The 12,621-nt window shown below is 57.6% G+C and overlaps 1 protein-coding gene across 3 annotated transcripts in view; it reads left to right on the top strand.

Moving 5' to 3' along the window:
* The first annotated feature begins 25 nt into the window (after nucleotides 1-25).
* GABBR1 (gamma-aminobutyric acid type B receptor subunit 1) overlaps nucleotides 26-12,621 on the top strand; it is a 26,348-nt gene continuing 13,752 nt past the window's right edge. For 2 of the 3 annotated variants that reach the window (XR_003145429.3, XM_025470926.3), the window contains exons 1-11: nucleotides 26-293; nucleotides 709-802; nucleotides 1,398-1,601; nucleotides 2,343-2,528; nucleotides 4,031-4,051; nucleotides 5,300-5,460; nucleotides 8,322-8,456; nucleotides 8,737-8,907; nucleotides 9,737-9,838; nucleotides 10,347-10,412; nucleotides 11,457-11,648. Coding sequence is in view for 2 of the 3 variants with exons in the window: in XM_025470926.3 (XP_025326711.1) it covers nucleotides 709-802; nucleotides 1,398-1,601; nucleotides 2,343-2,528; nucleotides 4,031-4,051; nucleotides 5,300-5,460; nucleotides 8,322-8,456; nucleotides 8,737-8,907; nucleotides 9,737-9,838; nucleotides 10,347-10,412; nucleotides 11,457-11,648 (1,332 nt within the window). In the remaining variant the exon portion in view is untranslated. The remainder of the gene's footprint in view (nucleotides 294-708; nucleotides 803-1,397; nucleotides 1,602-2,342; nucleotides 2,529-4,030; nucleotides 4,052-5,299; nucleotides 5,461-8,321; nucleotides 8,457-8,736; nucleotides 8,908-9,736; nucleotides 9,839-10,346; nucleotides 10,413-11,456; nucleotides 11,649-12,621) is intronic. The other variant, XM_025470929.3, reaches the window with a different exon arrangement.

Genomic DNA, 12,621 nt, shown 5'->3' with positions numbered 1-12,621 from the left:
CCCTCCCCCCGCCCTGTCTTGTCCTCACCCTCCTTCCTCCCTCCGCCCGGAGCCTCCCCCGGTCCCCGGCGCCGCCTCCTGAGCTCCCGGCTCCCGCTCCCGCTCCCGCGGCCGCCGCCGCCCCGGGAACGAGAGAGCGGGGTGGAGTCTGGGGGAGCACGACAGGAGCGAGACCCCGGCCGGGCAGCAGCCGGAGGAGGGGGAGGCCGAGGAGAGAGGAGGGGGCGCGGGAGGAGCGGCCGGGCCTGGGGCCTGGAGGCCGGGAGGCCGGGAAGCTGGGCAGGCGCGCCGAGGTAAGGGCCGGGCCGGGAGCCGCGCTCGGAGAGGGGCGCGCGGGGGCTGGGGGAGAGGAGGTGGTGAGAGGTGGAGTCCCGGGAGGGTGGGGGGCCGAGGGAGGCAGGAGGAGGGTGGGGACAGGCGCTCCCTCCTCCCCCCGCCACCCGGCGCCCAGCTCCGCCCCCGCCTCCTCCGCCCTGCGCGCGTCTAGTCCGCAGGCGGAGCCGGGTCGGGGCCGGGCCGGGTCGGGGCCGGGTCGGGGCCGGGCGGGGGCCGGGCCGGGGCCGGGCCGGGGCCGGGCCGGGGCCGGGCGGGGGCCGGGTCGGAGCTCGGAGGCCCGGCGAGGGAGGCCGGGCGCTCCCCTTCCCCCCACCCCGCGGTTGGCCGCGCCGGCGGGGCTCGGTCCGGTCCTCACGGCCGCCTGTCACTCAGATGCTGCTGCTGCTCCTGCCGCTGGCGCTGGCGCCGCTCTTCCTCCGCCCCCCGGGCGCGGGCGGGGCACAGACCCCCAACGCCACCTCGGAAGGTGCATCTGCACGGGCGACCTCGGGCACCCCCACCTACTCCCCCTCTCCTGTACCCCCCTTTCTGGTCCTCATCACTGTCCCGTCAGCCCGACACAGCATCCCGGCCTGGCAACCCCGTCTGCACGGCCCGCCTTTGGTACCCCTGACCTCTCCCCCGGCCTACTTGTTCCCCGGCAGCCCCTGCGCTGCCCCACATCGCCGCATAGGCCACCTTTCCGTGACCCTCCATTGTTTCCTCAACCGCACCCCTCCTTCCCTGCCCACTACGCTGCCTGGGTGGCTGTACTCTCACCCTAATGCACTCAAAATCCTCCTTTAGCCTGTTTGACCGGGCCCACTGGCACATTGTAGCTTTTCACCGATTCTTAGCTTTCCCCGTTAGGGGATCAGCGCCCTTCCCTCCTCACTAGTGAGCTGTCTTACCAGTCCTAACCCTTGGCTGAGGCCTTTTTGTCCTTTGGGGGCGGGGAGAGTGTTTCTGTACCCATCACTACACCCACCTCCTAGCATCCTTCGCCACCTGCCCACTGACTACGCCCTGGGCTCCTCTGCGCCCCCGCTACTCCTCTCTGACCCAGCCGACTCACCCCTTAGGTTGCCAGATCATACACCCGCCTTGGGAAGGGGGTATCAGGTACAGGGGCCTGACTCGTGACCAGGTGAAGGCTATCAACTTCCTGCCGGTGGACTATGAGATTGAGTATGTGTGCCGGGGAGAGCGAGAGGTGGTGGGGCCCAAGGTCCGAAAGTGCCTGGCCAATGGCTCCTGGACAGATATGGACACACCCAGCCGCTGTGGTGAGTAGCCTTGCAAAGACCATCCCTCCTTCTGCCTCAAACTTAGCATTACTTACAAGTCAGCACTTTAAATCCACTGGAACAAAATTCACAAATATGATTCTCGAGCTAACACTATGTAAGAGGGACTTTACTATGTGCACTTGGAGGCAGTAAAGTTAGCGGCCCACACCTTTCATCTCATCCTCCCTGCATGAGGCCACTGACCTTATCATAAAATAACTTGATTATTCATCTTGTGAGTTCTTCTCTTTGGGATTATTAATGCCAGATTGTGCAAAAACACTCAAAATGATTTCATGGCACTTGTGATTGCCTCTGTCTCCAATGCAGAGATCATATACTCCTGAAGCAAAACCCAGTTGAACAGTAGTGTAAGTCAGCTATAATAAGAAAAGTCAGTCTGATTGTGGGTCTACAGTTATACACCTTTGCATGTCTGGAAGCCAGGGAGCGGTCCACTGCCACGGACTTTGAAGAGACCCCCTCCTATGTGCTTTATGGCTCCATCTTGGGTTCCTACCATGGAAATGCTTTTTCCTTTCTTCTGCTAGGAATGTGTGAATGCTTAGAGGGTTAAGGGAGGAATGGAAGCTGCAGAAGCAAATCCTTTGCACCCCTGATTTCCTGCAGAGTAGTATGCTTGCGGCCCCCAAACCCAGTCTGCAGCCCCTGCTCTTTAAGGGGAAGGAGCCTTTCCCAACGTGCTTCTCCTTTTCACTTTTCAATCTCTCTCCACAGTCCGAATCTGTTCCAAGTCATATTTGGTCCTGGAAAATGGGAAGGTCTTCCTGACGGGTGGGGACCTCCCCGCTCTGGATGGAGCCCGGGTGGATTTCCGGTGTGACCCTGACTTCCATCTTGTGGGCAGCTCCCGGAGTATCTGTAGTCAGGGCCAGTGGAGCACTCCCAAGCCCCACTGCCAGGGTGAGGGGAATGGCTGCCTACTTGCAACTGAGGATGCTTGCAGAGGGTGCCAGAGGGTGGGAAGGGATGGCGGGAAAGGATGGGGTGCTATGCAAGATGGGGGGGGTCTGGGGGAGGGAGGTGAAAACCCAACTCTTCCCCCCTCCCAGCTGTTTCCAGGCCCCTTTTGTAGCCCCTGTGTTCACTTTATCTGCACCAAGGCTTCCTTCCTCTTCCTATATCTCCTCCCTGCTCATGGTTCTTCAGATGTTCTCTTGTCCTTTATGAGTCTCACCCTCCATCGCTTGTCTTAAGGTTTATTTTTCCTATTTTTATTTTTTTTAAAGATTTTATTTTATTCATGAGAGACAGACAGAGACAGAGGCAGAGGGAGAAGCAGGCTCCTTGCAGGGAGCCCGATGTGGGACCCCAGGATCATGCCCTGGGTGGAAGGCAGGTGCTAAACCACTGAGCCACCCAGGTGTCCCTGTCTTAAAGCGTAAATACTCCAATTCCCCCTAGCCTCAGTCCCTTTCTCTAAACTTAGAACTTTCTTTGCATAACCCTATTCTACAATGGATTACTCTCCATCTGTTATATAACTGGATTATTGTAAAGACTCAGAAATAAATCATATGTCATATGTAGAAAAAAATGTTAAGATTGGAAAGAATATCTGGGACGGAAAACTATCAGTGTAAAAAAATAAAAAAAGACTTAGAATTGGGGGCAGAAATGTCAGGGCACTGAGACTAACCCAGAGATGGGGGAGGGGAAGAGGACAGTCCTTTTCCATAACTCTCAGGCATCCTCCATCGTTCACCAAGGGACTCCGTCTTGTGTCCAACACCTTGTCATTTAGGTCTGCAAAATTCCCCCCTTCCTGGGCCCCCAGATTCTCCCTTTGCATCTTCTCTGTGGGATGCAGGCCTGCCCCATGCTTCCCCTACTCTTGTAGACTCTTTCAAGGTCCTGGGCTTGGCTTTCCCCCACAGTAATTATTCTGCTTGTAATTTACCACTCCATTGTGGAAATTGAGGGTCCTACCCAGGGGTGGATTTGCTATGAAGCTAATGGAGTTTAAGCTCCATTTGCCCAGAGTCTCTTCTTGTGCACTAATAATGTGCTCACATGGTCACAGCTTTTTGTCAAAAATGCAAAAGAAAGATTTTCAAAGCAGTAGTTTAAAATCAATTGGATTTGTGATTGGTATTTTTTCTCTTGAAGAGAGACCTCTGAATTTTCTAATATTTAGGCTGCACAAAGCCAGGATCTGCCCCTGTCTTAGCGGCTGGCACTCCCCTCTCAAATTCTGTTGTCCTATGAGAAATAAAAACACCCGTAGGTCCTGACCCGCAGCCCCACCTTGCTCTTATCCCCAGGCACCCTCCCCTCAGAACGCGGGCTCCTGCTGTCCCCGGTCCTCTCCGGCTTGGACAGATGTGGGAGGGGGCTGGGGCTCTGGCCGGGGCGCTGGGCGCCAGTGGTAACTCTTCTCTGATCCCCGTCTTTCCTGCTGCCAGTGAACCGAACGCCGCACTCAGGTGAGATCAGAAACCCTCCTGTCGCGCACCGCACGCAATGCCCTGACCCCTCACAGTCCGCCCTGCGCCCCCGGGTCGCGCCCCCAGCTGCGGGGTCCTGTCCCCCCTTCCCCACCCCGACCCCATTCGCGGCTGGCCCTCCTTTCCCTACCGGTTTTCTGCCTCTGTCGGGGTTTTCTGCAGGCGCGCGGTCCCTCCCCGCTCCCCGGTCGGCTGCCCTGCCCTCCGCCCCGCCTCCCGCCAGACCCCGCTTCTGCCGGATCGCGGCGCCCGGCTGAGGCGTGGGGGGCGACGGGGCGAGCTGACCCTCGCTGCTGCTTCCCCTCCACCCTCTTGGGGGGGTGCCTGACGACACCCCCACCCCGGGGCCCCCGCGCGCCCACCGCAGCCTGGCAGGGCCTCGCTCCCTCCGAACCGCCACCCTCGCCCTTCTCGGGTCCCCAGGCACCCGAGCCAGGCCTGTCTCCGCAGCCCCGGGTCCCCGCCTCCGCCCCCATCGCTTCCCTTCACGCCACCCCCTTCCCACCCAACCAGCTCGCTCCCCGCGGTTCCCGCCGCCTTCTCCCTTTGCCCATCCACGCACAGCGGCTGCCAGAGGCGCGCGTCCCGCTGCCGCCCTGCGCGTCTCCATCCCAGGCCCCCGCGCCCCCGGGGCGGCCCCCGTCCCCGCCTGGCGGGCTGAGGGCGAGTCCCCTCCCTCCCTCCCTCCCTCCCTCCTTCCCTCCTTCCCTCCCCTCCCTCCCTCCCCTCCCACCGCTGTTCCCACGCCGTCGCGCCGCCCTCCCGCCCCTCCCCCCGCCCGCAGCTGCCGCGGCGCCTTTGACGTCAGGGCCCCCTCCCAACCCTCCATCTCCCGCTCCTCCTCCCCCCGGTCGGTCGGTCGGTCAGTCCGCGAGGAGAGTCCGCGGTGGCGGTGGCGGTGGCGGGAGCCAGAGCCCTGGGGGCCGTCGGAAGCCCACCCGCCCCGCTTCCCTGGGGCCTTCGCCCCCTCCCCACAGAGCGCAGGATGGAGGCGCCTCCTCGACGCCGCCTCAGCAGCCCTCCCCGGGAAAAGTGTCCCCCCTGAGCGCCTCCCGCCCCCCAGACCGCCCCTCCGCCGGGCCATGGGTCCGGGGGTCCTGTGTCCGCGGGCGAGGTGGCCGCTGCCGCTGCTGCTGCTGCTGGCGGCGGGGGTGGGCCCGGCGGGGCCCTCCCACGCCCCCCACCTCCCGCGGCCTCACCCGCGGGTACCCCCGCACCCCTCCTCAGAGCGGCGAGCGGTGTACATCGGGGCGCTGTTTCCCATGAGCGGGGGCTGGCCGGGGGGCCAGGCCTGCCAGCCCGCGGTGGAGATGGCGCTGGAGGACGTGAATAGCCGCAGGGACATCCTGCCGGACTACGAGCTCAAGCTCATCCACCACGACAGCAAGGTAGTCCCGGGGGTGGGGGTGGGGGGGTGGGGGTGGGCGGGGGGTGGGGGCGGGGGGCCTCGGTCCCAGCGACTGCTGCGACTGCGACAAGGACCCCTCCCACGTCTGACTGGCGGGAGCCTGGGGACAGTCACGGGCTGGAGGGTCAAGATGAGGGTCTGGGGGTGCACGAGGTTGGTCAAGACGGGAGGCAGAGCCTCCTGCTCCCCAGAACGCTGGGAAGTGGGGGTGGGGGATGCTGGGGGAGCTGGTGATGGATTTAGGGTCCAAGCCGAGCCTGATCTTCTGGGGAGTAAACTGACCCTAGAATGGGGTCTGGGGACGGAGGAGGTGTCAGAGGTGGGGGGCTTTCCATTTACCGTGGTAATAAGGTGAATCTTGGCAGCAGGTTGGAACTAGAAGAAACAGACTGAACACCAAACATTTTGGGGAACTTGAGTGCTCTTTATTTATCGCAGAAAACAACAGGGTAGCTGGGCGCCCTGCCCTGCAGAGGATTCCTGGACTGTGGGATAGACAGCATATTGTGGTCGGGGAGAGCTAATGGTTAGGAGGTGGGCATGGGCACCGGGAAATGAGCTGCATTAGAGATCCACATGGGAGCCCCCACAATTGCATGGGGATAGAGGGGAGTCTGGTTACAGGCAGGAGAGAAAGCAGGGAGGGATGGCAGTGGGGGAGGGAGTGATGATGATGAGGAGGAGAGATCATCGTTGGGCATCCTGTGGAACTTGAGTCTTCACTTTATCTTCCTTATGGCATTGTGGCCTCTGAGGTGTGAGAAGGGAGATGGAGGTAGGGTAAGGGAGGCAGGGAAGGGGGGGCTAGGTAAGCGAATTTGGGTAGGGGAGTAGAGAATGGTGCCATCAGATTCCTCTCCCACTCTGTGCCCTTTGAGTAACTGGGAGTTTGAGGAGGAACGTAGCACAGGGAAGGACTGAGACTTGGGGCCTCAAATTTATCTTCTCTGACATATGACCCCAGAATCGTGAGGGATCTGGGGGAGAGTAGAGAGGAGTACAGAGGAGAGGATTCAGGACCTGAGTGGACTCAGGATGTGTAGTCATTCTTTGAACAGCTGAGAAATATGTTTGTGAGGGAAGAGTGGGCAGAAGCGGGGTTGAAAGTGGGTGCTTGGAGAGAAGAGAACACAGTACTGCTAGGGGTTGGTGGGGGATTTCAGATCCCTCCTCACAGTTTGAAGGGATCCCCAAACTTTGGTGTATACGAGGATCACCAGAGGACTTGGTTCCAAACACAGATTCTAAGTCCCTGGTCAGGAATGAGTCCTGAGGATCCTGTCCTGGTGGATTCCGTGGGTAGCTTAACCCCAGATGCCTATGGAAGAGCAGCAGGGCACAGAGGAGAATGAGGTGTTAGGGCAGGAAGGGGAGCAGAGGGTCAGGTCTGAGGCTGGAGGGTCAGGTCTGAGGAGCAGAGGGTCAGGTCTGAGGCTCAGACTAACCCACCAGAGGTGCTGGGGAGCAGACGCTCCCTCTTCTCCACCAAAGGACGTGGAAGAGAACGTAACAGAGGCAGCAGGGGAGAGGGGAGCAGGGAACTGGGATGTGTCAACTGGAATGTATCAGGTTCCTTGGTGAAGAGGGCGGAAGAGAGGCTGAGAGGAAGTGTAGAGGGGAGGAGGGTGAGAAGCCCAAGGAAGGGATCTGTACGGAGGGACCAGTGCAAGAGAGAAGGGATGGGGGGGGGGGGGGGTGATGAGAAAACCAAGGTCGCCCTGTCGGTGTCAGTGTCCACCTAGGTCCTGTCAGCCTTTCCGTGGGGCTGCTGGGGAGAGCTGAGGTGAGATCTGGGGTACTCTGCTAGAAGTGTGAGAGAGGGTGAGCCTGAGAATGGCACAGATGCCTGCAGGAGTCTGAGTGGAAGGGCGAAGAGCCTTCAGAAACACCTCTTAGCAGGGGGATGGGAGCCTCGGTCTTCCTGCCCCACCTGGCTCTCCTGGCCCAACTTCCCTGATGTCTCAAATGTCAGGCCTTGGCAGGAGGTGAGAAGGCTCTGGGGGGGCCTTCCTCCTTCCCTCCCTACCCAGCCCCGGTCCCCTCTGTCTCCTCTGCCCCGGCTCCCGCTAGCTTCCATTTCTTCTCTGCCTCCTTTGGGGCTCCAATAGCTCCAGAAATGTCATGCTTCAGCAGGAGGGGAGCAGGCAGGGGGGCGCACACAGCTAGCCCCCCACATCCCTTCCCTCCCCCTCCCTGCCTCTCATCAGTACTCTGAAAGCATCTGGTTTGTGGTGAGCCTCCTTCTAGTTATTCTCCCCCATCTCTGTCACCTGTCTCTCCCCCCTGTCTCCGCCCCCTCTTCTAATGGATCCAGCAAATGTCAGGGCCCAGCAGGAGGGAAAGGATCAGATCACTGCGCCCTGCCGGACCCCCTGGCAGTCTTGCTCCCTGTTCTCTTCATGTTTATTTACCATCAGCCCAGGAGAGAGATGAGCTAGGAAAAATGGAAGGTGGAGAGAAGGGGTTTGTAGGGTGAGAGAGGCATTTCATCATGTGGTTCTTAGGACTCTGTCCTGTCCAGGACTAGGGAGGGTTGATGCACATTCCTGCAGACTCTTTTCTACTCACAGATACTTAGCACTTACAGACCTGGAGACAAGGACTGGGGTGAGAAGATGGTGGGCTCAGGGATGTGTGGGAAGGGGCTGAAGGGGATTCAGGGGGTCTGTGCACTAGTTCTGGCAGAGGAGAGAACCCAGGTGAGGAGGCAGGAGGATGGGAGGGGAGGGTGTTTCATGCATGAGGGGAAACAGACAGATGGGGTCCAGGGTGGGACGGGGGCCTGGGTAGCTGCAGTGGGGAGTAGCACCAGGAGGACCAATTGTACCCCTCTCCATTCAGTGTGACCCAGGCCAAGCTACCAAGTACCTGTATGAACTGCTCTACAACGACCCCATCAAGATCATCCTCATGCCTGGCTGCAGCTCTGTCTCCACGCTTGTGGCTGAGGCTGCCAGGATGTGGAACCTCATTGTGGTAGGCTGGGCTGGAAAGAAGGTCCTCCCACTTTGTGTGTGAGGAGACTGTGGGGACCTCCTTGGAAGGCTCGTGGTCCTTTCCAGGCCTCCTTGCAGCTAACTGCTCCCTGTGGGCGGGAAGTGGAGTCCCATCGGGGACTGTGCACCTGTGCTGGGGTGAGGTGGGGGTGCAGGGCCATGATGCTTGAGGCAGAAGTGGGTGGGGGGCCGGGAGGCAGCCTGGGGGACGGTGCACAAGCTCCAGGTGAGCCTGTTCTGTACTGCCTTTGTCCCGCTAGCTCTCCTATGGTTCCAGCTCACCAGCTCTGTCCAACCGGCAGCGCTTTCCTACCTTCTTCCGAACTCATCCCTCGGCCACGCTCCACAACCCTACGCGAGTGAAGCTCTTTGAGAAGTGGGGCTGGAGGAAGATTGCCACCATCCAGCAGACCACCGAGGTGTTCACATCGGTAAGGGGGCCTGTGTCCCACTCCAGGGCATGGTGCCGTGGCCAGGATGCCTTCTGGGGAGAAGAGCCTGCTTCTTTATCAAAAGCAAACCCGTTCTGAGTGGGTTCAGTGGGTGTCTTTTTGCAACCAGAGGAACAAACAGATCCGGGTTTTTAGGGTCCTTTCCAACTGTTTGGTTTTAGGGCACTTTTTCCCTTTGATGCTCTCTTTGCCAGATAATTAGACCCCAACTGACCCAATTCTATTATAGTAGCTTTTCCCCAGGGTTGAGATGAGATGCAAGAAGGAATATGTGATAGGAACCCAGAGAGGCGGCACATTCCAGAGACCCTCAGGGGTGGTGGTAGTGTGAGTGGGAACAGTGGGAATAGAAAAGAGATGGAGAAGGGAGGGGGAGGGAGGTGGGTGGACAACGAGGCAGAGTGGGGGTTCAGATGCAGGGCTCTGAACCTGAAAAAGACAGCTGGCCCTCTCTCCTACTCTTGGACCCTGTCCACTCTCCTGTTCAGTGGCCCCTTAACCCTCCCCTGACCGTCTCCGTGGTGCAGGGATTCTTCTCTGATGCAGCTGTGTTTTCCCATCCTGTCCACACCGGAGCCTGTCTGTCTTTCCCCCACTTTTACTGTGTGGTGGGGCGGGCTGAATGGGGTGACTTCTCAAGACACAGATCCTCTGTAGGATCTATATCCTGAGACCACAGACACCTTCCTTGGAGCTCTCCCCACCCAGGGACACACATGGGGAGGGGTTCTGGAGTGCTGTACATCTCCGGTCTTTACCCCATGGCATGCCCCATGTTTTCTCCATTTGTTTCTCATTCCCACCCAAGACTCTGGACGACCTAGAGGAACGAGTGAAGGAGGCTGGGATTGAGATTACTTTCCGCCAGAGCTTCTTCTCAGATCCTGCCGTGCCTGTCAAGAACCTCAAGGTGCAGGGGTTGGGGGTCGTGGGCTCGGCCGCTGAGGAACCAGGGTGGGGGACCCATGGTAGGTTGGAGAGGAGAGCCAGGCAGGGGCAGGGGTGTTGTTTGTTTGTTTTTTTTGTTTTTTTGTTTTGTTTTTTTGTATCGAGATATAATTAGCATATAACATCGTATAAGCTTCATGTGTGCCATGAGTTGATTTGTTAAGTTTTTATATATATGTATTTATGAGATGCAAATAAACATTATATGCAGTCATATATTCCATATAATTGATGAATAATGTGTAAACTTAGGGTTGATTTGATATACTGACATGTTGCAATAGGATTAGCACCCTAATCTGATTCTGGGAGATAGTACCATCTCCTGGGAAGTTTATTTTCCTCATCCAGGTGGCATTAATCCAGCACCCCTCGAGCAGAACCCTGCAACATGCACTCATGCAAAAAAATCACAGCTGTGCAAGTGCTTGCTTTGTTTGTCATGAGCTCTATTTGTCTCCGATCTGTAGCGCCAGGATGCCCGAATCATCGTGGGACTTTTCTATGAGACTGAAGCCCGGAAAGTGTTCTGTGAGGTAGAGTTGGAATCTGGAGAGGGAGGGTCGGCTCCATCCCCTGGCTGTCTGGTGGGCTCTCTGCACATGTGCTCAGGTCCCTGGGCTGTCTGGGGGGCTCTGGGCACGTGTGCTTAGGTTCCTGAGCTGTCTGGGGGGCTCTGGGCACGTGTGCTCAGGTCCTTGGGCTCTCTGGGGGGCTCTCCAAATGTGTGCTCGGGTTCCCGGGCTATCTGGGGGGCTCTGTGAACATGTGCTTGAGTCCCTGCACTTTCCGGGGGGCTCTTTGTGCATGTGTGCTCAGGTCTCCTGGGCCATCCAAGAGGCTCTCTGTACACGTGTGCTCAGGTACCCAGGCCATCTGGGGAGCTCTGTCCACATGTGTTCAGGTCCCTGGGCTGTCTGGTGGGCTCTGTGCACATGTGCTCAGGTCCCTGGGCTGTCTGGGCGGGCTGTGTACACATGTGCTCAGGGACCTGAGCTGTCTGGTGGGCTCTCCACATGTGTCCTCAGGTCCTTGGACTGTCTGATGGGCTCTCTGCACATGTGCTCGGGTCCCCGGGTTGTCTGGGGGACTCTCTGCATGTGTGCTCGGGTCCCCGGCTGTCTGAGGGGCTGTGTGTGTGTGTGTGTGTGTGCGCGCGCTCAGGTCCCTGGGCTGTCTGGGAGGCTCTGTGCACGTGTGTTCAGGTCCCTGGGTTGTCTGGGGGGCTTTGTGCACATGTGCTCAGTTTGGAGTGGATGATCTGAGGTAATCATTTAGATGAAGTCTCTGTCCATTGGCTTTGACTCCATCTCTTGGCTTCTCACAAATGCACTTTCTCCAGATTTTACCTTCCTACCCCTTTGGGTTTCTACAGGAACCCTTGAATCCCATATTTCCTGACTAGCTCAGTAGAAACTTAGTAGTAGGAGGAGTAGTTGAGTGTCTCCAACTCCATCCAAGACCTGTAGATTACTCTTTCCAATTCTCTGCTCTTCTCTGATTCCCCAGAGGCTGCATAGTGTCAAGGGAAATAAGATAAAAAAAGAAATAAAGCCCCAGCCCTCCTCCTCTGCATTCAGGTATACAAGGAGCGGCTCTTTGGGAAGAAGTATGTGTGGTTCCTCATTGGGTGGTATGCTGACAATTGGTTCAAGACCTACGACCCCTCCATCAACTGCACAGTGGATGAGATGACCGAGGCTGTGGAAGGCCACATCACCACTGAGATTGTCATGCTGAACCCAGCCAACACCCGCAGCATCTCCAACATGGTGAGGGTGGGGACCTGGAAGCTGGCCCCCTGGGCTGGGGAACAGAACTGAGGGTGCCTTACAGGGGTGGGAGTGGGGGCAGGAGTGGAACGTGCAGGTCCAGGAGGGCACGCAGAGCTTGTTTGCACCGTGTTTCCTGTGGCTTTCACCTCTGCTGTGACTTTCTTGAGCAGAAGCGAGAGAGAAATGGGAGAGTTATGATCACGAGGCCCCTATGAGTGGAAGGGCTGTTACCATGGCAATGAGGAGTGGTTGGCAAGAAGTCAAATGAGGGATAGGAGTTAATGATAATATAGATGCCGTATTCACAAGCACACCTTGACAGAAGTGACAGAAATATGATTTATTTTGGTGACTTCAGAGCCCTTTGGAGTTGCTTAATATTCACTCCTGATTGATACTGAATTAGCTTGGCCCCTGATATTTCTTTAATGATCCTCTTTTAGAATTTTAGATGTAAAAGGGACTTTTGCAATCAGTTCTTTCCAGATAGCTGATTGGTGACAGACTTGGGGCTGGAAGACATGTCCTGTGATTTGAGAAGGCTGGGGCGGCCCTGCAGGGCGTGAGTGTGAGGGTCAGGGCTCCTTTCTTGCTCATTATTACACCTGAAAGAATGCAGGAATCTCCAGCAAGCTTATAAGGCAGCCTGCATGTCTGCTCATTATTACCAGATGTAGTTCTGGGTCTGGAATACTAGTTTTGGAAAGCATGCTGGGGGTGAGTTAATGGTTGTAAAGCCCCAAATATCTCATTAAAACAAAAATGTACTAATGATTGCTTTTGTGTGGTAAGCCAGGAGTTTAGGTACATGGTTTCAGTGATCCTCCAGCCATGCTCTGATATGGGGTTGTCATTTCCATTCTGTAGACCAGGAGACTGACACAGAGAGGTCAAGTGACGTGGCCCAGGCCCCATAACTGCTCAGTGGTGAAACCAGACTTGACCCTCATTTAGTCTAACTCCAAACCAC

The sequence above is a fragment of the Canis lupus genome, chromosome 35 (genome assembly GCF_003254725.2).
Source record: "Canis lupus dingo isolate Sandy chromosome 35, ASM325472v2, whole genome shotgun sequence".
Lineage (NCBI taxonomy): Eukaryota > Metazoa > Chordata > Mammalia > Carnivora > Canidae > Canis > Canis lupus.
This window is presented reverse-complemented; position numbering and strand designations above follow the sequence as displayed.